Source organism: Marmota marmota, unplaced genomic scaffold (genome assembly GCF_001458135.2).
Source record: "Marmota marmota marmota unplaced genomic scaffold, marMar, whole genome shotgun sequence".
NCBI classification, from domain to species: domain Eukaryota; kingdom Metazoa; phylum Chordata; class Mammalia; order Rodentia; family Sciuridae; genus Marmota; species Marmota marmota.
Genome location: NW_025999900.1, coordinates 38,262,033 through 38,288,392, shown reverse-complemented (window position 1 = coordinate 38,288,392; position 26,360 = coordinate 38,262,033). Strand labels below are relative to the sequence as shown.

The 26,360-nt window shown below is 35.8% G+C and overlaps 1 protein-coding gene across 2 annotated transcripts; it reads left to right on the top strand.

Annotated features, from left to right (window-relative positions):
• The first annotated feature begins 228 nt into the window (after positions 1-228).
• On the top strand, positions 229-23,250 carry Med6 (mediator complex subunit 6). 2 transcript variants are annotated; one of them, XM_015493471.2, is made up of 8 exons: positions 229-356; positions 6,922-7,081; positions 8,365-8,456; positions 10,324-10,406; positions 10,996-11,104; positions 13,888-14,003; positions 22,084-22,111; positions 22,840-23,250. In XM_015493471.2, exons 1-8 carry the CDS (start codon positions 335-337, stop codon positions 22,968-22,970), a joined length of 741 nt encoding a protein of 246 aa, XP_015348957.1. In that variant the 5' UTR covers positions 229-334; the 3' UTR covers positions 22,971-23,250. The 2 variants fall into 2 exon arrangements, with proteins under 2 accessions (XP_015348957.1, XP_048654844.1); XM_048798887.1 differs by lacking the exon at positions 229-356 and adding an exon at positions 381-405.
• Positions 23,251-26,360: the final 3,110 nt, after the last annotated feature.

Here is a 26,360-nt window from a genome sequence, read left to right as displayed (position 1 = left end):
GCGCCCTTTACCCGGCCTGCTCCCGGCTCCCAGCCCCGCCCCTCAGTTCCTGGTCCCCTCCGACCGCCGGCTCCTACCTAACCTTCTACCGCCCCTTGCTCTCTGCTCGCGGCTACCACCACTGAGCCACGCCCCCTTCCTCCCAGCCCGGCTCCCACCTTCCAACCCCGCCTATCTCCTGGCCTAGTCGCTGCTTTGCCCTCTCTTCTCGGCTTCGCGCTCCTAGTCTTATGTCCCTCCTCACCATCCGTAAAATATTCAACCCTCACATTTTGTCGTAATAGTTCTTACGCTTACTCTGCGCCGGAAGGAGCGTTAGAGTGCTTTTGCAAGTATGGCGGCGGTGGATATCCGAGGTGATTTATCCCGTTATACTTTTTTCCCTGATTGTGGACTGATTTGGGGGTTTGTAGCTCGCGGGGAAAGTTTAGATTCCTTGGTCAGGTCCCTCAGGTTCTTTTGGATCATTTTTATGGACGACCCAAGGCTCTAATCTGGCGAAAAGATAACAAGAGTTTTCCCTCAGTTCTTGACGAGTCTCTTAAAAGCGTTGAAGGGGAGGAATTTGAAGCAACCGTAGGCTTTGAGCCTTCAGAACTGCTGTACTGTTCTACACTTCTATCTCTGCAGCAATACTGGGGCTGTTATATCGGGGCGAAGAGGTGGCCTCTGGGCAGAGGGGAATGGTATAATCAGCCGACTTGATATGAGTGATATCTTGGGGGCTTGTCCTGAGGTCACCTTATTTTCCCCCCAGTTCTTTTTATCGGTGCATTATAATTGTACATAATGGTGGGATTTGTTGTTACATATTCGTTATGCACAGATTATAACAATATAATTTGGCTAATATGACTCCTCGACACTTCCTCCTGCCTCCCCGCCTCTTACTCTCTTGTTAACTTCCTCTGTTCTACTGATCTCCCGATTTTCATGAGATTCTCTCCCCTCTTTTCCTTTTTCCTCTTTTGCTTCCACATATGAGAGAGAACATACGACCCCTTCACCTTATTTGGCTTAACATGATGATATTTAGTTCCATCTATTTTCCTGCAGATGACATAATTTTATTTTTCTTTATGTGCCGGGGTCCTGTCCTAGTGGGGTCCAGGGAGTCCTGAAGGGTGAGTGGCGTCGGCGAAAAGATGAGACAGGAGTCGTTCCATTGGAGCAATCTCTAGAGAGAGAGCTCTAATGCAGCTTTCTCTGGGTCATCTTTTATTACAATTTTTCTCATCATTATAGATTCAGAATACGTCATTGATTATATAATTTAAAACTTTGCCAAGACATGACATTTCCTTAACCATGATTGGGAGTACAAGAAAAATGTAACATTAATTTACATTTTTCCAGGATATGATCTTTAGTTATTTAATTATTAAAACTACAGAATCATTAATAAAATACGTCACTAATTTACGTTTTTCAGATTTTCCCAAGATTTACTATTTTCCCCAAGATATGCTATTTTCTTATTAACTAATGCCAAACTACGCAACCAGACTCTAAGTCTCCTAACCAATCATTAACCTTTAAGTTTAAAGTACACTTGTACTTTATCTAAAATTCCCATCTAAAGAAGTCCCCTTAAATCTTATACTTAAAACATCCTAAAGTTTATAAATCATTTTTAAAACATATCAGAAACCCATACAACTAAAAACTTAAGAATTTCTAAACTTAAGAATCTAAATAAAATAATATTTCTATCATTATTCTGAAACTGTGTCTTATAAAGCTATTTTAATTCCTAAATTTATTCTCATAAAACTGGTTGAGCTGCTTTCTCAAAGAGTTTCTTTGTTTCTCAGTCAAGGTGCACTAGTTCTCATATCTTTATAATCTTTCTCAATAGAAAGTAAGTTCTAAACATCAATCCACTTTCCACCAATATTAACTGTGCTCATCATAAATCCTTATGTAAAGTAAAAAAAGGTTTATAAAAAGAGAAGAATATATCTTTATATGTTTTAACTTTCCTAAGTGTATAATATAACTTTCCTTAATCAAAAATGAGACTACATGTGGTGAGCTTTGTAAAATAAGCATAATGATTAGGTTTTCTAAGAGGCCGGAAATATGGGCTTGGGTTCTAGTTGATATAATCAATGTGATGCCTAAAATTCTCATGACCTTTCAGAGGATGATTGTTGTCCATTATCAGATTTGTCCTCAATGTACTGAGATAGAAGAACAGCCTTCTACTTTGTCCTTGATATGCTGAGGGGTAGTAGAACAGCCTCCAAGGCATGAACTACCTGTTATTTTTCAGCCATCTGAAATTTAATTTGTTTGGCATTTAACATGCTCATGCCTCCTGTCAGGAACATAAGCATGAAAATGAAAAGTCCCAGTTACATTAAAAAAAAAAAAAAAAAAGGGTCTCATGGTTTTGGTTTCCCACCAACCAGCGCGGCTTTGTCAGCATTCATCCTCACTGTGACCCTGACAAGACAGTGGGAGAGCCACTTTGCTAGCTCTTTTTCTCACTGTGACCCTGTCAAGACAGTGAGTGGGGGATCGCCTTCACCATTTATGGCTGAATAAAACTCCACTGTGTATACAAACCACGTTTTCTTTATGCATTTATCTATCGACGGACATATAGCATGGTTCTAGAGTTTATAGCTATTATGAATTGTGCTGCTATAACATGGGTATGCGTGTAGCACTATAGTAGAATGACTTTAACTCTTTAGAATAAATATCCAGGAGTGGTATAGCTGGGTCATTTGGTGGTTCCCTGTCTAGTGTTTTCAGGAATCTCCGTACTGATTTTTATAGTGGTTGTACTAATTTACAGTCCCACCAGCAGTATAAATGTGTCCCTTTTCCTCCACATACTCTCCAGCATTTATTATTTGTATTCTTGATGACTGCCCTTCCGACTGGTGTGAAGTTAAATCTCAATGTAATTTTGATTTACATTTCCCGAATTGCTAATGAGATTGAACATTTTCTCATATATTTGTTGGCCATTTATATTTCTTTTGAGAAATTTTTATTTGCCCATTTAGTAATTTTTTTTTTTTTTTTGGTGTTGAGGTCTTTATATATTCTAGATGTTAATCCTCTATCAGAAAAGTAGCTAGAAAAGACTTTCCCATTCTGTAGGTTCTCTATTAACATTCATAATTGTTTCTTTTGCTGTGAAAGTGTTTTAATTTGATGCCATCCCGCTTATTAACTCTTAGCATTATTTTTCCTATGGGAAAGTTGTTGCCTGTTCCTGTATGCTGAGTTATTGACCCTGTGTTTTCTTCTAGAAGCGGCATGGTTTCTGGTCTACTTCCTAGGTCTTTGATCCATTTTGGGTTGATTTTTGTGCTCGGTGAGAGATAAGGGTTTAGTCTTATTCTTCTACATATGGATAACCAGATTTCCCAGCACCATTTGTTAAAATGACTGTCTTTTCTCTCATGTACGTTTTTGTTGGACCACTTTATTCTTTAGGTCATACCCCATGTGTGTCTGGATGGGAAGTGTTTCTGTGGTAAATTTTATTTTTGGGTTTGTAATACCTTCCATTGAACACCCACTAGTTATTGAGGGCAGGGTTGTTTCTTTTTCACAGCTGAACAGTAGAGGCATTCAAATATTTGTTCTATTAGTGAGTAAACATATGGAGATGTGACCTCTTAATTGCTTCCTTGATCTTGGGTAGCAGGAAGACTTTTTTTTTTTTTTTTGGTTTATACTTGATTTTTGAAATGTTTGTGAGGCTGAGAGGCGCCTTTTTCTATGTTAATCAAATTGAGGTCTAGAAGACTTACTGATAGTTCTTTAGTGATCGTCAGCATTTCTGGATCATGTTTTTTACCTGTTTGTCTTTCATTGTAAGTGATCATTTCAAATGCCTACTTTGGTTACTTTCAGTTTGTTAGAATGCTGTACTTGAGCTATGTCAAAAGGCTGTTTTGCTGATGAGAGAAACATTTATTCCATATGACTATATTCAGATGTTTGGCTTTTGTGATGTTTTACTTTTTATTTAGATTTGTTAGGGTCATAGTAAAGGCTCTAAGATAGAAGTGTATCGTGTATTAGAGGAACAGCAAGAAGGTTGGTATAGCTAGGGGTGAAATAGAGATGATGTGGGAAGGAGATTGGATTAGAGGGGTGTCAGACTGGGGTAAGGTCTTTGGCTTTTCCTCTGAGTGAAATGGAGAGTCATGGAAGGGTTTCACTAGAGGGATGACCTGTTCTAACGACTTCTTCTTTTTTTTTCTTTCTCCTAAAAAAAATCACTTTGGCTGCTGAAAGCATTGAAGGAGGTCAAGAGTAGAATTAGAGAAATCTGTTAGTAGGCCACTTCTGCAATATGTGGCAATTAGGAGGTAGTTTTAAAGTAGAGTGTAACAATGAAGGTAGTAAGAAGTGGTTGCAGTCTTTATAAGGCTGTAGTCACAGATACTTTCCAAGTAGAAATAGATAATTATGTGGTTTTCTAGCTGTAGCCCATATTCTTAATATCAACCATTTTGAAGATAAACATTCTTGAATATTGGAGTCTGTGTTAATGAGTTGAAAAAGATGTATGATTACTAAAGCACATCATACTTGTCCTTGGCCCTCAGTCGTGAACTAATAAGCATTTGCTCATTACTGTGAATCAGGTCCTGTGAAAGTTGCTGATGAGTAAAAACTCAAAGAGTTTAATGGAAGCACATTTGTATTTCCGAATTATAGGTATTAATAACAAAAACGTGCAAAAATTGCTGTTAAGGACAGAGAAAAAGCTGCCACCACCATCAACATATTTGAAATTTATTGGGCTATTACAGTGTGCTAAGTGTTTTACATATATAGTCTAGTATGTATAATTATAGATCCTACCTACCAATAATTAGTGAGAATTAATAGGTAAGGATTTAAAATGATGAGAGCCTGGTAGAGAAGACAGTGGCAATGCTTAGAAAAGTAAAGACACAAGAAACATTTTTAGGGAGAAAAAGAGACAATTTTCCTTGGAAATTAAAAGAAATGTGTAAGTAATTTTGTTATAAATAAACTTAATAATTGAACCATTGAATTTAAAGCTAATGATTATCCTAAATTGCCTTGCATTAGAAAAAACATCATTTTCAGAAAATGTTATTTCTTGTTCTGTTGTATATTTAGTTATGGCATGATATATTGATGATGAACATACTAATTATTTGGTCATCAGCATACTTCATCTGTTTGTCTCCACCTATGTTTTAGATCACACAAAGCATAGTTTACATTTTTACTTAAAATAAATATTTGAACTTTTTTTCATTTGATTTATTTTGCTCAGCATTGCTTGTCACCTTGAATTTCTTCTGACTTCTTTAAAGATACCAGAAGCAATTGCAATATAGGGGATGCTGAAGTTTTTCAACTAGTATTATATAGATTTTTTTTTTTTTTTGTACCAGGGATTGAACCCATGGGTACTTAACCACTGAGCCACATCTCCAGCCCTTTTTATATTTTATTTTGAGATAGGGTCTCACCGAGTTGCTTAGGGCCTCGCTAAGTTGCTGAGGCTGACTTTGAACTTGGGATCCTCCTGCCTCAGCCTCCAAGCGCTGGGATTACAGGTGTGTGCCACCATACCCAGGTTATATAGGTATTTTGATATTCACGATTTAGGCCTATTTATCATAGTCAGTAGACAATAAAAAGTCATTCATTCAAGGTGTCTATTTACTATGTCTTTTTAAAATTTAATTAATTCTACTCTGAAATATGAAACGATGTGATTATAAGAAGGGAATTTTACCTAATCATTTGCCCCCTAATTTTGACACATTATCATCTTGTCTATAATAATAGCTCCTAAACTTATTTGTTCCTATTGAGAGATCTCAAACTGTTGGCTGTGAATGTGTTTGAAATTTTTGAATTATATGCCAAAAAATAAAAACTCAAAATTTACCTTTTGGAGGGGAGGGTATTGGAGGTTGAACCTGGGGGTGCTTTACCACTGAGCTGCATGCCCAGCCCTTTTTTTTTTTTTTTTTTTTTTTTCGTTTTTCACTTTGAGACAGGATCTAGGTTACCTAGGCCTCAAAACTTGTGATCCTCTTACCTCAACATTCCGAGTAACTGGGATTACAGGGATATGCCACCATGCCTGGCAGGATTTCCAATTAAAATATATATATAGGGGCTGGGGATGTGGCTCAAGCGGTAGCACGCTCGCCTGGCATGCGTGCGGCCCGGGTTCAATCCTTAGCACCACATAGAAACAAAGATGTTATGTCCGCCGAAAACTAAAAAATAAATATTAAAAAATTCTCTCTCTCTCTCTTTTTAAAAAAATATATATTTTAGTTGTAGATGGTCACAATAACTTTTTATTTATTTTTATGTAGTGTTGAGGAACAAATACAGGGCCTCACACATTCTAGGCAAGCACTCTATCACTGAGCTACAACCCCAGCCCCAGGATTTCCAATTTTTAAAAAGAACTTTCTGGATCTCTAATCTTAATATTCCCTCACTTAATCAAATTACTCTTTAAACATATTTTACGTATTCATGTATATACTATGTAAAGTAAAAATATATTAAACATATGCATATATTTTCATACCTTCCTGTGTTCTTTGCTTGTACCTTTTCCTCCATGTGATTCTCTGTTCTTTAATATAAAAGAGCTAAAACCCACCTCCCCTCAATGAAAAATCTAGGTATTCCCTAGGTATTCTTATCCTTCCTTGGTGCTTTCAAATTATTCATACCCTAATTCTAATACTTAGATATTCTAACACTTTATTTTGTGTTGTCATTGTTTTCTTGCATAGTTCTCTCTTCTGTTTAGTACATAGATTAGTATTCATGTTATTCTTTTATTCATGGTGCCTGCTATATTAGATGCATAAGGATGTCTCGGATTAGATTCTTCTGCTTTTCTAATTCTTTATTATTATTTTTTCCCCCCTGTAGATAATCTCCTGGGAATCTCTTGGGTTGACAGCTCTTGGATCCCCATTTTGAACAGTGGTAGTGTCCTGGATTACTTTTCAGAAAGAAGTAATCCTTTTTATGACAGGACATGTAATAATGAAGTGGTCAAAATGCAGAGGCTAACATTAGAACACCTGAAGTAAGTTATTTTAAGAAGGTAACATCTTTGCGGACTAGAGATTTTTGTAGTACACATTCTTTTAAGTTGTGGATCATGAAGTACAAGATTTGGTAAAGAAACTGAAATTTTGTGTGCGTTTGTTATAAATATGACATTCAAGGAAATTATTAGAAGTCTCTTGTAACTTATAACTCTTCTAAATAACATAATGTTTACTTAAAATAATAACAAGTTTAAATGTTGCTCTGAGTGTTTTTAGCAATGCAGCTTCTTCTCATACAATTGTGATTATTGTCCCCTTTAAATCTAATTTAATGTTTTCTGGTTTGTAATAGGTTTTTCTCTGTATGACAAATAAAGAAAATATAATTTTAGTTAAACACAAGCAAGATTCTTTAGACTTAGGATGCAAAATAATCAAGAATTTATTGCTATTAAAACATTTCTAAAACTATATATAATAATTCTGCATTTGTCCCCAAAATACGGTGGGGGTAGGTTTTAGGAAATTAATTTCTATGGCATTTTGAATGGCTTTTTGTTGCAGGTCAAAAAAATGTGTTGGGGTGAGGATAAGATCTTTGGTGTTTTGGATAAAATGTACAGTTGGGTCTTCATGTTTATTTTTTATATATATTTATAGTTCTTGATTAGGAAGCACCATAGTATTTTGAATGCCTTTTTGAAAAAGATACTTTCAGCTCACTTTTCTGCCTGAATTACTCAGATTTAAATTCATGCTGATTTTTAAAAAAATATTTATTTTTAGTTTTTTTTAAGTGGACACAGTATCTTTATTTTACGTTTATGTGGTGCTGAGGATCAAACTCAGTGCCTCAAGCACTCTACCACTGAGCCACAACCCCAGTCCCTTATGGTGATTTTTTGTAGAAATATTTTGTTGCTTAAAAATAAATCTTGCCAGGTGTAGTGGCACATGCCTGTAGTCGGTCTTGGGATCAGGGCTGAGGCAGGAAGATTGCAATTTCAAAGCCAGCTTCAGCAACTTAGCAAGGCCCTAAGCAACTCAGTGAGACCCTGTCTCAAAAAATTAGAAAGGACTAGGGATGTGGCTCAGAGGTTAAGCACCCTTGCGTTCAATCCCTGGTACCAAAAACAAAACAAAACAAAACAATCTAACTTTATATCACCTCTCTGGAAAAGCAGCCAGTTCTATTTGACTGCCAGGTTTTAACATCAAACATAGGCAGTTTTAATCCTATTTAAAATGTTGCTGCACTTTTAGATTGTTCTACAAAATTGTAGGCATTCAGAGATCTCTGGGTTTCTCTCTGTTTTAGTCAGATGGTTGGAGTCGAGTATATCCTTTTACATGCTCAGGAGCCCATTCTTTTCATCATTCGGAAGCAACAGCGGCAGTCCCCTGCTCAAGGTAAGATATGTAAACTTCAGGCATTATTTTCTTTAAAAATACCATTATTTATTTCTTATTTTTTGGATTGAGTTCTGTTTGCTGAGTCCCCAGGATCACATAATTTTCAGTATGTTGCTAGGTAGACCCATCAGACTCAGCTTGTGATTGTACTCATGGCTAAGATTTGTTATGACTACACAGTCATAACATAAGAATATGAATATATATTCATATTATATATGAATATATATGTGTGTGTGTATGTGTGTGTATATGTGTATATATATATATATATATATATATATATATATATATATATATATATATAAACATAAATAAGAATGCACAACCAGATTAGTAATGAAAAAAGATAAGGGAGAGTCTATATGAATCTGTGTGCAAATTTTCTGTGCTTTCCCTCTTGTGAGGAACCACACTAAGTGTGCTCTCCATTCACCAGTGAGATGTAGTCACATGTTTGTGTCTGCTCAGAGAAACCCATTTGAGACTCTGGACCCAGAATATTTTTTTGAGGATTCATCAAATAGGCATCCTCTACAGAATTCCAGACTCCCAGAAGGAAATCAGGTGCCTGCATACTCACTGTACATTTTTTCTGAGTAGGCTGGTAAAGCAGGCATAACTCTCTTTTAGGAAATGTTTAAAAAGCCATGCTGGGGCTTTTGCAACATGCCCAAGGACCACTCTCCAAACACTAATCGAATAAGAGGCCAGGTAGTGCTGTCTCAGCTATAACTCCCAATTAGATACCCTCATCAAGACATTTAGAAATAACTCTTAGTATTGATTTCAGAGAATGACTTGCTAAAGAGGTTGTGGTTCCAGAATCCAATTTAGTTTCAAAATGCAGGCGTTACAGAGAATCAGAGAACCTTGGAAGAAAGTCAAGACCATATGAAAGAATTCAGAATATAGAAGCTGCATAGAATGGCATCTGGCTAAATAGCAGCTATCATATTCCTTAGGACTCAGCCCTGGGGTAATCTTTTGCTTTAAAGGTTTTACTCCCAAAAGTTAGGTTGAATGACCAGAGCATCAGCAGTACTTGGAAACTTGTTAGAAATGCAATATGCCTACCAAATCAGCATCTCATTTTAAAGAGATCCAGATGCACATTAAACTGATTTAATGTGATTCAGATGTATTTATTTGACAAGCACTGCTGTTGTGTAAGAGTTGACATATTTTTTTCTGTGAAGAGCCAGAGAGTAAATTATTTTTTATTTTGTACTGGGGATTGAACCCAAGAGCGCTTTACCACTGAAATTACATCCTTGGCCTTTTTTATTTTGAGACAGAGTCTGAGTTGTCAAGGCTGGCCTTAAACTTAAAATCTTTCTGCCTCTGTCGCTTGAGTTGCTATGATTATAGGCCTATACTACCTGGCCAAGAGTAACTTCTTTAGGCTTTGTAGGCCTTAGACTCTGACAGATTTTCAACTTTTTTTTTTTTTGAACTGGGGACTGAACTCAGGGGAACTCAACCAGTGAGCCACATCTCCATCCCTATTTTGTATTTTATTTAGAGATAGGCTCTCACTGAGTTGCTTAGCGCCTCGCTGTTGCTGAGGCTGGCTCTGAACTCATGGTAGTCCTGTTTCAGCCTCCTGAGCCACTGGGATCACAGGTATGCGCCACCACGCCCAGCCAGATTTGCAACTATTGCCAAAGCAGCCATAGGTAATATGTAATGAATGGTTATGTCTGTTTTCCAGTACCACTTTATTTACAAAAACAGGAAATGCCAAACCTTGCTTAAGATGCAATATGGCAAATGTCAAATTTTAGTTGTTCTTTTTTGTGAAAATCTAGCAGTTTGTGCTCATAGCTGGTTCATAAACATTTTTTTTCCCCTTATGCTTTAGTTATCCCACTAGCTGATTACTATATCATTGCTGGAGTGATCTATCAGGCACCAGACTTGGGATCAGTTATAAACTCCAGAGTGGTAAGTGTTCTTAACACAAAAGAAAACTTTCAGTTTAGCTGCCCTGTTTCTAAGAATCAAGTAGGAGCTCTTTTGTGTAAGTGGTATAAAGTACTATTGGAATGTCTTGAACATTGTTTACTTTAGGCCAAATCAATACTAATACACACAGTTGGCCTTCTGTATTCACAGTTTCACATCCATGGATTTAACCACTGTACAATGAAAATACATTAAAAAAAAAAAAGAAATACACCTGTGCTGAACACATACAGATTATTTTCTTGTCATTATTTCCCTAATAATACATTATAATAACTATTTACATAACATTATAACATTTTGATAAGTATTCTAAAAATGAGTTAAAGTATATAGGAATGTGTATGTAGGTTATAATTCATTTTATATAAAGAATTTGAGTATATATGAATTTGGTATCTGAGAAGTCCTGGAACCAATACAGTATAGCTCCAGTTATATACTAATTTAATTAAGTTCTAAAAAGTACACAGTTGCTATCTTTGCATATGTAACATTTTGTGACTATTTACTTTTGGAAATTTGGTTGACCTAGTAAGAAATTTAGAATTTGTTTTCTTATTACAAGCTTACTGCAGTGCATGGCATCCAGTCAGCTTTTGATGAAGCTATGTCATACTGTCGATATCATCCTTCTAAAGGATATTGGTGGCACTTCAAAGATCATGAAGAGCAAGGTACGTAGAACACCTAAGCCCTTCTAAAATGGTTTTTGAGCCTCTAAGGATGAAACTTTTTTTTTTTTTTTTTTTTTTTTTTTTGTGGTACTAGGTTTGAACCCAGGGGTGTTCTACAACTGAGCTACATCCCTAGCCCTTTTTATTTTTATCTTGAGACAGGGTCTAAATTGCTGAAGCTGGTTTTGAACTTGTGATTCTCTAGCCTCAACCTTCAGAGTCTCTGGAAATACAGAAGCTGTTTTCTTTAGGATGATGACTATTAACGTTTTTCAGGTGTGCTTTACTTATAGGGTAGTGACATTGTTACAGTTGTGATTCATATACTACATGTGGTAATAAAAAGTTTCATATAGAAACATAATTTATTCTGATAGATAGCTGATAATCTTTGTGAAGGTGATTCAAGGTTTTGAAATATTTGGAGCATAAAGAGGAGAAACAGTGATGAAGAAAAGCAAAGATGTTTCCTACTTACCTAACTATTGAGTCATCTTGGAATTTGGAACCCTTTATCTTCCACTCTTCAAAGTGGGTAATAGAGGTGTTGCCTTTAGATCTCTATTTCCAGATGACCAGGCTGTTTTCTGATGATTCTATGTTATCATCTGTCATAGTATTAGGTTCCCTAGTTCCCATGGTTGCTTACCTATTACTGTTCTTGTGTTAGTCAGCTTTGTGTTGCTGTGACCAAAATACCCAACAAGAACAACTTACGGGAGGAAAACTTTATTTTTAGCTCACAGTTTTAGAGATTTAGGCCATGGTCAGCAGACTTCATTACTCCAGACCCAATGTGGGGCAGAATATTATGGCTGGAGGGCAGTAGCGGAGGATAATTGTTTACCTCATGGCTGCAGAGAAGCAAAGAGTGGAGAGGAGCTGCAAGGAAGATGAACCTTTCTAGAGTACTCCCTCAGTGACCCACCTCCTCAAGTCAAGTCCTATCAGCCTACAGTTAACACAAGGTTAGTCTACTCAAACTATGATGGACCAGTTAGGTTATAGCTTTCATAATCTAATCATTTTATCTCGGAATATTCCTGCATTAACCCAGGAGCTGTTGGGGACATCTCATATTCAAACTATAACACTTTTCCACCATATTTTACCAGGAAAACCTATTCCCAGAAATGTGTTTTTATATCTGGCTTTTCCTTCTCTGAGCATGACAACTCATAATACATTACTATGGGAAAGGTAGCCATTATATAGAATTCAGACCTTTGGAATGGTTTTCAGATATAGTTATTTTAATTCCTAATAGTAGCTGTAGGCAACAACATTTGATGTTGGAAAGTTTGTCTTAGTTGTCCCATGGGCTATTTTACCTTACCTTAAGAAAGTTTGGACTAATACTTATCTGGAATCCTTCATTAAGAGATAGTTCCCCAATATCCTTCCTGCTACCAGTGCAAATCTCATATGTGAATAACTTTACAATTTCTCTTTTAGGTTCTTTTTTTTTTTTCTCCTTGTTTTTGTGATCTGTTTTTGTTTTGTTCAGTGGATCACAGTCTTTATAATTGAGCATGGTAACTTAAGTTTGTGAAACATGCTTATTCCATTTGCTGCTAGAAGATTTTTTGGAAAAAGATCACACAATATGCTAACAATATACAAAAACAATTTCAGACCAATAATCTGGATTGTAATTTAGGTAATTAAAGCTTAAAACAGTCTACCCATGTTTATATACTGAAACTGCGTATCTTTAAAAGATATGTATGTCAGCTTCTTAAGTTTTAGAATTGAACATCATTTGCTAGGCATGGTGATGAACTCCAGTAATCCTAGTTACTTGGAATACTGAGGCAGGAGGATAGCAAATTTAAGGTAAGCCTTGCCATCTTTGTAAGACCCTGTCTCAAAATGGAAAATTAAAAGGACTGGTATTATGGTTTGGATATCAGGTGTCCCCCAAAAGCTTACATAAAAGACAGTGCAAGAAGGTTCCAAGGAGAAATGATTGGATTTGAGAGTCTTAACCCAATCAAATTGATAGGGATTGAGTGGTAGGGTGAGGCTGGAAGAAGGGGGAATTGGGGTGTGGCTTTGGGATATACATTTGTATCTGGCAAGTGGAGAACTCTTTCTCTGCTTTCTGATCATCATGTGAGTTGCTTCCCCCTGCCACACTCTTCCACCATGATGTTCTGCATTTTATCAAGCCCCCAGGAATGGAACCGGCCTTCTATGGACTAAGGCCTCTAACACTGTGAGCCCTCAAATAAACTGTTCCTCCTCTACAGTTTTTCTGGTCAGGTCCTTTAGTTACAGCAGCAATAAATAAGTACATACATATATACATACATACATACTGACTAAAACAACTGGGAATGCAGCTCAGAGGAAGAACACACCTGGGTTCAATATCCTCAGTATTTTTGCCAAAAAAGAAGAAAAATTCATTATTATGTGCTGTGTTTAGCATATATGGGGAATTGTGTTGGTATAGCAGCCATTGAAAATAATGATGTTTGAGCCTTGTGTGGTGGTGGATGCCTATAATCCCAGTCACTCAGGAGGCTGAGGCAGGAGGATCACAAGTTTCAGGGCAATCTCAGCAATTTAGCAAGGGCCTAAGCAACCTATTGAGCCTCTGTCTCAGAATAAAAAATAAAAAGGGTTGGGGATGGGTGAAGCAGTCCTGGGTTTAATCTCTAATACCCCTCCCCCACCACAACAATGAAGTTCAAATATTTCTAAGTGGGTCAAGATTTGTAAGATGACACAACAAACTGATTAGGCAATGTTTTGATTTGGATTTCATATTTTAATAGATAAAGTCAAGCCTAAAGCCAAAAGGAAAGAAGAACCAAGCTCTATTTTTCAGAGACAGCGTGTGGATGCTTTACTTGTAGATCTTAGACAGAAATTTCCACCCAAGTTTGTGCAGGTAATGACTATGTGTGGCTAATTTTAATTTGACATTTTTTTTGGTGACATACATGTTTATTTTAAATTGACAACTGTTTCAAGTATGACCTAAAATGACTGGTTTTCCTGAGTAGTTAAAAAATTACCTCTGAATCAAAGGGAAGGTATCAGAAGACTAAATGGAAGAAATGAATAAAAGGAGTTGTGTTCCTTACTAAATCTTGCAAACTATGAGGCTGGCATGTAGATAATACTCTAATTGAAAAAGTGACAAAATTAGAATATAAAACTCATATTCTTTTCACTCTACAAGCTGACTTTCTAGCCTGTTATAGTAGATATTAAGCTCCTTAAATGATGGAATTCTTTTGTAACAAAAAATAATAGGTGGGGCATGGTGGTGCACACTTGTAATCCCAGCAGCTTGGGAGGCTGAGACAGGAGGATTTTGAGTTCAAAGCCATCCTCAGAAAAAGCAAAGTGCAGGACTGGAGTTGTGGCTCAGTGGTATAGCGCTTGCCTAGCATGTGTGAGGCCCTGGGTTCGATCCTCAGCACAATATAAAGATAAATAAATAAAGGTATTGTGTCCATCTACAACTGAAAACAAACAAACAAACAAAAAAGTGTTAGGGCTAGGGTTGTGGCTCAGTGACAGAGTGCTTGCCTAGCATGTGTGAGGCCCTTGGTTCGATTCTCAGCACCATATAGAAATAAATAAATTAAAGGTTCACCACCAACTAAAAAAATATTAAAAAAAAAAAATAAAGCCAGGTGCTAAGCAACTCAGTGAGATCCTGTCTCTAACTGAAATACAAAATAGGGCTGGGGATGTGGCTCAGTGGTTGAGTGCCCCTGAGTTCAATCCTTGATATTCCCCCAAAACTAATAGAACGTTTGTGATAGAGGGTTTGGTCTAGTAAAGGGGTAAGTGGGAATACTAATTAAGTTACACCATATTGGTATTTAAGTTATATGAATTCCACAGTGTGGTATATATATTACTATTGTGGTTACAATGGTAAACCCATCTGCCGTCCCACTAAATGAACTTTTAAAATGAAGTGGTTAAGAGATGGATTATATGAATATGTCATTTTCATGGTTAGTCTTTGTTCCTATGGAACTTTATAGGATTGTGTATATCTACGATAGTGTATACTGTTGTTCCTTGAAGCTATTTAAAGGATTTTCAAAGGTAGTTTTAAATTAAATGAAGTGTTTCATACTATGGGATGACTTTAGAGTAGATCTCCCCTTCCTCTTTTGCAGACCTTTTATAGTGAGAAACATGTGTTATTGGAATGGTTATGTGGTAGTGAAGGGAGCAGAGGATGCAAATTGGAATATAGGACAAGAAAGCCTGTTTAGAAAAATCTGGTGAATTATATTTGAAAATGGAACAATGTTTGTTGAGTAAGTAAATGAATGAATTATAGCTGTATGCCAGGTGATGAGCAACCACTATAGGATTTAAGAGGTTAGTTGTGGTTGGCCATTTATTCAGTGAGTATTTGCCAAATAGACTGAGGGAGGAACACCTGGATGTTCAGTGTTCAGTACAGTAGCCACTGGGCACATGTATTGAGCATTGGAAACACAGCTAGTCCAGATTGAATTGTGATATAAATGTAAAATGTACTAGATTTTAAAGACAAACCAAAACAAATTTTTTAGATGTATTTCATCAAATGAAATATAATAATCTTGTTTCTTTTTAAAAATGTGACTAAGAAATTTAAAATTGGGCTGGGATTGTGACCCCATGGTAGAATGCTTGCCTAGCATGTATGAGGCACTAGGCGATCCTCAGCACCACACAAATAATAAAATAAAGGTATTGTGCCCATCTGCAGCTAAAACAGTATATATATTAAAAAGAAATTTAAAATTACAGATATAACTTGCATTTGTAACTCATTTCTTTTGATCTAATTAGTTATACATGACACTAGAATATATTTTGATACATCATACATAAATGTAGTATAACTTCTCATTCATCTGGTTTACAGATGTAAAGTTACACAGGTCATGTAATCATATGTGCACATAGGGTAATAATGTCCAATTTATTCTATCAATCCTACCCTTGTGCCCCCTTCCCTCCCTTCACTCCTCTCTATCTATTCCAAAATACCTCTATTTCCCCTGCTCCCCCTTACTGTGAATTAACATCTATATAACAGAGAAATATTCAGCTTTTGGTTCTTTGGGTGGTTTTGCTTAGTATGATATTCTCCAGTTCTATCCATTTACTGGCAAATGCCATAATTTCATTCTTCTTTAAAAATGAATACTATTCTTTTGTGCATATATTCCACAATTTCTTTAACCATTCATCTGTTGAAAGGCACCTAGATTGGTTTCATAGTTTAGCTATTGTGAATTGAGCTGCTGTAAACACTGATGTTTCACTCATTTCTTTTGAGTAATGCTGATCTAAAAAATAGTAATAGAAAAACAGAAAGGTGAAGAGTATTAGTAAACATGTGCTGAGAAATTGAAAAATGCTTTGAGGAAGAAAGGGAATAATAATGGAAGATGAGACATCAAAAATGAAGGTCAAATTGAGAATGATTTTGTATGCCATGCAAAGAAATTTGGGTTTATTCCTGAAGAACAGGATTCACTATTTTAAACCTATAACTCATTACCACCTCCATAAACATAGCAGGCTTCCAGCTGCATTCAGAGGTACTTGAAGTATTAAAATAATAGCTATTATCATTGGAGATAAGTCAAATCAGTGTTAAATATTGTGTGTGTGTATACATATGCAAACACACATATATACGTTTATATACACAAATACATATTGATAGTTCTGTACATCAAAGTCAGAGCCTTGTGTATACATGCACTCTAACTCAGTTACATCCCAAGCCCTTTAATGTATACATTTTAAGTGCATACTCCAAAGTACTAGTGTATTAGAATATTTCTCTTCCCTATCTTCAAGGTCACTTTTAGTGACCAGCTAATATTCCTATTACTTACGGCAATAGATACCTAATGGAATTTTTAAAAGTAGTTACAGGAGAGTAATATATAGTAGTCCCCGTATATATGATTTTGCTTTCTGCAGTTTCAGCTATTTCAACCATGGTCTGAAAATATTAAGTGGAAAATTATACAGATAAATAATTTGCAAGTTTTAAATTGCATCCTGTGCTGAGTAGTGTGATGAAATCTTATGCCATTCTGCTGTGTCCCTCCTGGTAAATGATCATTCCTTTGTCCAGTAGATACACACTGTGTGTGCTACTTACCCATTAGTCACTTAGTAGCTGACTTGGTTATCAGTTGTTTCATCACAGTGCTTGTGTTAATGTAACCCTTATTTTACTTAATGTCTCCAAAGCACAAGAATAGTTATGCTGATAGTTCGCATATACTAAAGTAAGCTGTAAAGTGCTTACTTCAAGCGAAAAGATAAAAGTTCTCAACTTAAAGATAATTATATGCTGTGATTGCTAAGATGTATGGTAATAATGGATCTTCTATCTGTGATAATGTGAGGAAGGAAAAGAGAAATTTATGTTAGATTTGCTGTCAAAACTCCAACTGTAATTAAAACAGCAGTGTTTAAGTGCTTAATTAAGATGCAAAAGCCATTAAATTTGTAAGTGGAACATTAGAACACTAAACACATTCTGATGAACATTGTGTTGCACAAGAAAGCACTGAGTCTATATGAAGACTTCAGCAAAGGATCTCCTGAAATTAGTGATACTTAGCCATTTACTGGAAGTAAGGGATGTTTACACAGATTTAGGAATTTGGATTAAAGATATAAAAATTATTGGAGAGGCTGTTTGCTAATGAAGAACTTGATTACAGCAGTATTTAACCTGATTTAAGGAGACATATCATGAGAAGGCCAATAGTAGTCTAATACTATGTTAAATTGTTTATGTCATTCACCTCACTTCATATAATATAGGCATCATCTCACATCAAAGAATTGTGAGTATGGTACAGTAAGATTTTTAGAAAGAAGCCACATTCATGTAACTTTTATTATAATATATTGTTTTAATTGTTCTATTTTATTATTACTTATTGTTGTTAATCTCTTATTAAGTTAAACTTTATCATAGGTATTTGTAGGGAAAACATAGTATATATAGGTTTGGTACTACTATAGTTTCAGGCACCCACTGAGGTTCTTGGCAAGTATTTCCTCCAAGGATAAGAGGATGATCATCTTCACTTTGTATTATAGAAAGATAACTAATAACAATGTAGGGGATGCTTAGGAGGCTGAAGTTTGGAGTCAGGGAATTTAGATTGAAGAAAGTCTAAATTTATTCTGTGGACATGGGATAGAGAAGAGACAGATTCAAGAGATATTTCAGTTAGGATAACTTAAATTTGGAGGGTGGGTTTGGTAAGATTGGCATTAAAGATGATTCTGGTGTTTGAGGCCTAGAATTAGACTAGGTATTGCTTGTTAACCAGAATTCAGAATATAGGAAAAACAGTAGATTTTTGTTGAAATATAGTTGTTAGGATTTTGTTTACATTGAATAACCTTCAGAATATTCAGCAACTTCTGTGTTTGGGTTCTGAGGTACTCTGATGAGTGAATACTCTATTTTTCTGGCTGAGAGTCCTGCCTTGAATCATTTATGCTATTCTGTCCTGATGAGCTAGACATAGACTTAGCTCTTTAAACAAAAAAAGCATAATCTTATAGAACATGAAAATTTCAAAAATATACAAAAATAGAATAATGAAAAGCAAGGAACTGGGGATATTGCTCAGTGGTAGAGTGTTTGCCTAGCATGCATGAGGCCTTAGCTTCAATCCCTGGTACCATAAAAAAAGGTGCGGGGGGGGGGGATAGAAATTCCCATGTACCTATTGCCTTGCTTCAACATTTATCAAACATGGTTCATTTTTTTCCACTTCTTCCCAGTTATTTTCAAGCAAACTCCAGTCCTCATATTATTTCAGTAAGTTATTTACATTACATTTTTCTTTTAAAAGGTTTGACAGCATACACACTATGTTGTCATTTTCTTGAACCCCACATTTCTTTTAACTATGCAGGGGTCAATGGCTAACTCCCCCCAAAAGAATATGTAACAAAAATAGGAAAATGATGGCTATCTCTAGAACTACCAAAAACTTTCTTGCTTAAATCTAGAGATGCAAATAATCCTAGGACCACTTTTAGCTCATTTGAACTCCTGTTTACCCACAGTGTTGCCTCAAATAACTCACTCGCAGGTCAGCATGAGCAAAGAAAAACAAGCAGAAGAAGCAGAAGAAAAAAAAGCTCCTTTATTTTATACAGCAGTCTTTTTATAGTATTGTGAACAAAGAAGGCAGCCTTCCAACAGCAATAAATCAGGTCTTTAGGCTAGCTAAACATAGTATTCAGAAGTAACTTTCTAATCAGAAGTGACTTGCTTAATGGCTTAATCTACTCTTGGGCCAGAGCATTCTGAGCTCTGCTCTTTGTTAAGAATAGATAAAAATTTTCTTAGCACCCTCCTAGCTCACTTGACAGAACATCCCGTTTTCGGGAAAGCCCTGCCAAGGACAGCAAACATCTCGTTTTCAAGCATTTTTGCTGTTACCTTATCTAAACCTGATGGAACATCCCTTTTGCGGGCAGGCTCCATCAAAGACAGCAAACATCTTGTGTGCAAGTATGCTTGCCATTACCTTATCTAGACCTTGACAGAACATTCCGTTTGCAGGCAGGCTCCATCAAGGACAGTAAGCATTATGTTTTCAAGCTCACAGTCACATCTGATTCTCTACACAGTGTCTTTTCTAAAATACTTGTAGCTCAGAATTTAACTTCTCCTTATCCATTGTTTTTAACAGCTGGGTTTCTGGTACCCAGGGATATTGATTTATCAGGGGGTGAACAGGAGAATATTGAAGCCTGGACTGCTTCTTTGCTGTCTCCTTTTTCTGAATTTGAATTATTGTTATTGCTGGAGTTAGAATAGTACTGAATATATTTTCAGTAATTTTTTTTGAGAGTCTGCTAGAACACAATAGGATCTTACTTCATTGAGGTTTATCCCAAGTCCTCATTACATTTGATAAGAAAGGCACTCCCATCTTTTTTGCTCACCTCAACATATTCTTCTAGTTTGTCCAGCAGTATTCACTAGAAAACATTAGTCAGTGTAAGTTGGGTGAGTAATGATGTTATTTCAATGTCTTGTAGTGTTCAGATGCTTCAGAGTAGCTATATGAAAATTTTCCCATCTCAATTTTTTTCACTCCTTTCAGTGTTACTCTAAACATTTCCTTCTATACATTTAAAGTGATAAAAATTATTTTTTCCCCAAAGTACTTGAGCAATGTTTAAGTCTTCATATATTCACAAGATAGGTGATATGTGGCTGTGTGTGGGATTCCTCTGCTCACTCCCTTATTTTGGAGATTTGCTAGAATGATTCACAGGACTTGTCATATAGTTGTATTCAATGGCTGATATTTATTCCTGTGATATGGTAAGGATATACAGCCAGATCACAAAGGAAAAAGACATAGGTAGAGTGTATAGGATTCCATGTATAGGCTTCCTTGTACTTTTTCCTTCCCATGAGAGGTTATGCAAAATGTACTCCTTTTTCAACAATAAAAATGCAGCAAAATGTATATTTCTGCCCTGGGAAATCCATTAGAGACTCAGCACCTGAGGTTTTTTTGTTGTTTTGTGGTAGGGAAGGAGATGGGTTCAGCATGGACATTCCCTTTGTATAGCACATACCAAAATTCCACAGTTTCTGAAGGAAAGTAGATATTCAGCATAAATTACATTATACAAATAGTGTAGGCACAGCCAGCTACTGTTAACAGGTAGAGGATGGTGGGAACCCTCCCAAAATTAAAGTTCCTAGATATACTAGCCAAGGGCCAACCTTGCAAATCGGGGTTTTCTCAGGATGGCAGTTTCAGGCTTTCCATAGTAACCCTTTTCTGCATAGTGAGTAAAAATATAGAGCTCAGCTTTTGGTCTTGTCGAGTGTAGATGTTCACAGTATTTTCCATTGGAGTGGGCATTTTGGTAGTTGACATCATGAATCTAGAGCATGTGACACCAGAATATGAGTCATGGGAATAGGTAGGAGGATATCTAAATTCAGAAAGAAATCTGGAAAACAGATGAAGGTATTAACTTTAGAAATGAAGAAATTATTTTTTTCTTTTGAGATACTTTAAATGTGTATGTGCATGTGCATGTGTGAATGAAAGGTGTAAGTTTGCAAGGAGATTGGAAGTAGTGTTGGCACTTTATTGTTTTGACATTTTGCTTTTAAACATAGGATGTAAGTGTCACTGGCTTAGAGGGAGTAGTAAGCTGTGAGCCTTGAAGAGGAAGAAGGTATTTTAGAGCATTTAATTTGTGTGATTGGACAATGGAGCCTAATCAAGTTAAAGAATTTCTTGTTCCTGACCTCTGATGTCCCCATCACTTTTCCCTGCACTTCAGTTGTTTTTGTTTTTGTTTTGGTACTGGGGATTGAGCCCAGGGGTGCTTAATCTGTAAGCCACATCCCTAACCCTTTTATATATTTTATTTAGAGACAGGGTCTTGCTGAGTTGCTTAGGCCCTTGCTATGCACTTTGATTTTTTAATGGATCACTTGCTGCATGCCTTACGCTCATAGGAAAATACCTCTTTTCTCTCCTTAGTTCCCATGCTTGCATCCAAACTTTATTCTTCTTATAGTTTATGTCCTCCAAGCAAATAAGCCTCTGGAGTCTTGAAGTCTCCATTATTTTTCTCATTGGATTCTACTTAACTACTATTGTAAAGCATTGTAACCTGCAAGTGGAAGCAGAGGGCTTTGTTAGATGTTCAGGGGTTTTTATGGTTGTTTTATTCTGTTTTAGTTTTATATTTGTCTTTGCTGGAATGGGGTATTCTCGAGAAGTAGAAAATGACAGATTTATTTTTTATGGAACACGAACAGCAATATTTCTTCATGAAATCATTTATAATGCAAATTTGGATGGAGGTGTCATTTTAATAAGATTTGTAAAGTCAAGAAGAAAACCTTGCTAACCTTACTATTCTGTTTCTTCTTTATTTTCTCCCCCTCCCTGTTTTTTAAATTATAGCAAAAGTCTGGAGAAAAGCCTGTTCCAGGTATGGGTCATCTGATACTCTTACTAAACTTGAAATAGACCAAACAACGTGTTTAATGCATGTGAGATGTGCCATGGTTATTTTTTCTTAGACTCTCCCATTGTGGTTTTTCACTCCTAACCTTTAAGATCTGCTGAATTGCCAGTAGATATTGTATCTGTGATAGCAGTACTAGTATTTAAAAGATGAATTAAGTGGAAGGAGTAGATATTGAGGAGGTATGAAGAAGTTGAGGTTATTTGAGGTGGTTTTTTCACTGAAAACAGGAATTAAACTATCAGTGGAACTGATGGAATAATTATGTATCTTAATTATATCTCATACATACATGATATCTGATTTAAATGCCATGTATTCTTCTCTAGTTTTGTACATTTCCTTGAGTTAATAATAGGTTATTAGGTTTATAACCGGAGCTTATTCAGTACAGCTGCCTGAGGAAACAGGTAAATGTGGAAATTGAGATATGCAGTTAAAAGTGAATTTGAGGACTGGGGTTGTGGCTCAGGGGTAGAGTGCTTGTCTGGCATGTGTGAGGTACTGGGTTCAATTCTCAGCACCACATCAAAATAAATGAAAAATAAACATTGTGTTAATCTACAACTAAAGAAAATATTTTTTAATAAAGTGAATTTGAAAGAGTGTTCATATTAACCATTGTCTAAATTTATCTCATTCTTTCATCTTCATTCCTCTAAAAAAAAAAAAAATCTGCATTTGATGTCCAGTGGATCAGACAAAGAAAGAGGCAGAACCTATACCAGAAACTGTAAAATCAGAGGAGAAGGAAACCACAAAGAATGTCCAACAGACAGTGACCACAAAAGGTCCCCCTGAGAAACGGATGAGACTTCAATGAGAATTGGACAAAAGGGAAGCTTGCAAGACTCCTCTTATCAATTATTATACCTCAGTACTATGGTAGGCTCTTGAGCTTTAAGATACTTGGTCCACAGCTCTCTGATTGGTGTGGAATGTACTTGTTTAAGAAAGGATGTTATCCCCATCTTGCTTTCTATATGACTATTTCCTAAGTATCTTTTGTAACCTTTTATGATCTGGACTTAAGCAGCCTGCTTACTCTCATGTGTACTGGAGTATACACCTTTAAAGACAAAATAAAGGTATTTGTTTGTTCATGGCTTTTTCCTTCTTAGCTATTTGTGAAAATTTTCAGCTGCACTTTTGAGGACATAAAGGATTAATGTTAAATTTTCTTGTATTAGTTGCATATTCCTCAGTATTAAAGTAATTTGGGAGATAAAAGAAAGGAAAAATTTAATTGATATCATCATACTATAGCTGCTACAAGAGTCTTCTGAATTTTGACTCCTTTCTCTATACATAGATAACTTTTTAAACCAGTTTGTAATTATTCTGTTCATATATTTACTTTATCATGTTATTATGCCTGTTCTAAGAATTTCCTTATGTTTACTTAGTTTTTATACAACATCTATTTTTTAAAATTATTGTTTAGTTGGGCTGGGGTTGTGGCTCAGCGGTAGCACGGTCACCTAGCACATGTGAGGCCCTGGGTTCAATCCTCAGCACCACATAAAAAAAAAAAAAATCAGTGAAACAAAGGTATTGTGTCCAACTACAACAATATTAAAAAAGTTATTTTTTAGTTGTTAATGGGCCTTTATTTATTTATTTATTTTTTTGTATGTGGTACTGAGAATTGAACCCAGTGCCTCATGCATGCTAGGCAAGCACGCTACCATTGAGCCACAACCTCAGCTCCACAACATCTATTTTAGTGACTGAATAATTCCTCTTAGTGATTGTGTCTCAGGTTTCTTACACTTTTCTTGTGTTCTGTTGGGATACTTTAGTGATTATATTTGCGTATAATGCCTTCTTAATGTTTACATTTATATTTTTAGGAAAAATTTCAATATCAAATTATTGGATGCTCTAAATATCACTCGACTCTATATTTTTATTGCTCTAAATCTATATTGCCAAATCTCCCTCCTACTTGGCCATATCACTTTTTTTTTTTTTCCAAATCACTTTAATGTACAACTTTTAATGTACTATGAAGTCTGTAATTTCTTGAAATTCTCACCTTGCTCTTGTGAAGAGTTGAGTCTATGCTTTCTGTCTTAATTATCTTAGGGATATCTCATTCTTCATCTGTCTACTGGGAGGGATCTAGATATGTAAAATGACTTGTCCAACTCTGTTGCCTCCAGCGGCCGCCCCCATGGGGCAGCCTCTGAAGAGGTAGCCTCCTCCATCAGTGAAAGGTGCCAGATGAGTCAGAGCCAACATGCTTCCAGCGTGTGAATAGCTATTTCCAGTCACCTGCCCTCACCAAGTTGTTTTTCTCAAAAGGTCTGGAGTAATCAAGAAGCAAACTATGAAAGTATCAGGTTAATCTCCTACCACTGAGAATTGTTACTTATATTTTTAGTGCTCAATAATCAGCAAATACTGTTTTATTATCTAAAGTTATGGAAAAATTTCTCTTCTTTGTTTTCTACTTTTATGAATGTCTGGTTTTCTGTGAGGTTTTTGTTTTTTTAGCTTTTTATTTTGGTAAAATTTTAGATGTACAGGGAAGTTGTGAGAATAGTACAAAGAATTCCTATATATACCATGTACCCCAAATCCCCATATGATAACATTTTCCATATTTTATCCTTTCCTTTCATTCCCTAGCTCTAACTCTTGTTTTCACTTGCTACTCTGAGTGTGTGTGATATGTATTATATACACATACTTTTTTTTAGATTCAGTAGCAGTCATGCCATTTTCCTAAGTACTTAGTCATGCCTAAGTACTTTAGTATGCATTTTGTCAAATCAAAGACGTTTATCAAGTATAGTTGTCAAAGTAAAAGTGGTCTGTCAATCTTACCACATCTTGTCAGTGGTGCCAGTAATGCCATTTATACTAAAACAGAATCCTGAATTGTGCATTGGATTTAGTTGTCATGTCTCTTTAGTTGTTAGTTTCCTTTAATCTGGAATAGTTCTTTTATCTTCCTTATTTTTCATGGCCTTGATATTTAAGAATTCAGGCCAATTATTTTGTTGGATATTTCTCTGGGTTTGTGTAATATATTCTTCATAATTAAATTTACCTCAGATGCTTATGGGAGCAAATGCTGTCAATTTGTCCTATTTCTGATCATTTTATTGTTGATCACTCGGTTAAGGTAGTAGTGCCTATCAAGTTACTTTAAAATTATTCTTCCTTATGTAAGTTGTAGGTATCTTGTGGGGAATTTTTTTTAAGGCTCTGTAATTGTTATTCTTCAAACTTCTATCCTTTAATTAGCCTCCACTGATAGTTCTTGCCTGTGTCATTTGTTACTGTTATGGTGCCCAAATAATTTTCTTATTTCATTTTTATTTACGTTTATTGTCTTTCTGCCATAAGTAAGAGCTCTAATTTCTTCACTACTTATTAATTTCATTATGGACTTCTGGATATTTATTTATTCAACGGAATATATTACTTTATATTCATTATTTATATTCATGCGCAAATTGTCCCAGATTGGGCTAATAAGAGCCCCTTTAAGTCAATTCCTGTGTCCTTTTGATATGACCTTATCATTCATTGATTGTTTTCTTTGCTTTTTATCATAGTAAGATATTCCAGGTTGATCCCAACCTTGAAATCAGACATTTCTTTGAGGGTTCCTGTTCCTTTTAGAGAATGGCATTTGGAAATCATAATGTGAGCTAGGTGTGCTTTTTGCCATTGGGTTTTCATTGCTTCTAGGCCCTCTCATCTGACAGGAAGGGGGGAAAAACACACACAAATACACACATGTGTAAGAGAATATACATATACACGTATATCCACATCATGTCTCTTCTGTCTAGATTAAAAGCCATCATCACTTCACACTGATGCCTGTACTTCTGATCCATAATCATGAGGTTCACTCTGTTCTCTTTTATATTAGTAAGCTTCTGCCACATTGATAAGAATTCTGGCTACCATTATCTACAGTATGTTTAATTGCTTAATCCTAGAATTGCACAGTAATTTTAGAATTGCTAATTTATATGTCTGCACTGCAAAAAGAGCCATTAATGAGAGTTAAACATGGGCTTAGTGGGGTTTTTTTTTGTCCTTTATTCTGAAGATACGGTTCTGTTCTGTGTTAAAAAATTACTTAGATTCCTTTTTCCTTGTCAGTGTTTGGTTGTGGTCTTCATTTATTAGATGGTTCAGTTCAGTTTTTTGTTTTGAATCTTATTTTAGATTTTTTTTCTCCCTTTAT

What these genes read in the sequence shown, in the direction of transcription:
- Med6 (XM_015493471.2), top strand. Translation starts at nt 335, where the DNA reads ATGGCGGCGGTGGATATCCGAG. An exon ending in GCGGCAGTCCCCTGCTCAAG is followed by an intron (nt 8,457 to 10,323) that starts GTAAGATATGTA and finishes CTTATGCTTTAG; the next exon opens with TTATCCCACTAGCTGATTAC. An exon ending in TTCCACCCAAGTTTGTGCAG is followed by an intron (nt 14,004 to 22,083) that starts GTAATGACTATG and finishes TTTAAATTATAG; the next exon opens with CAAAAGTCTGGAGAAAAGCC.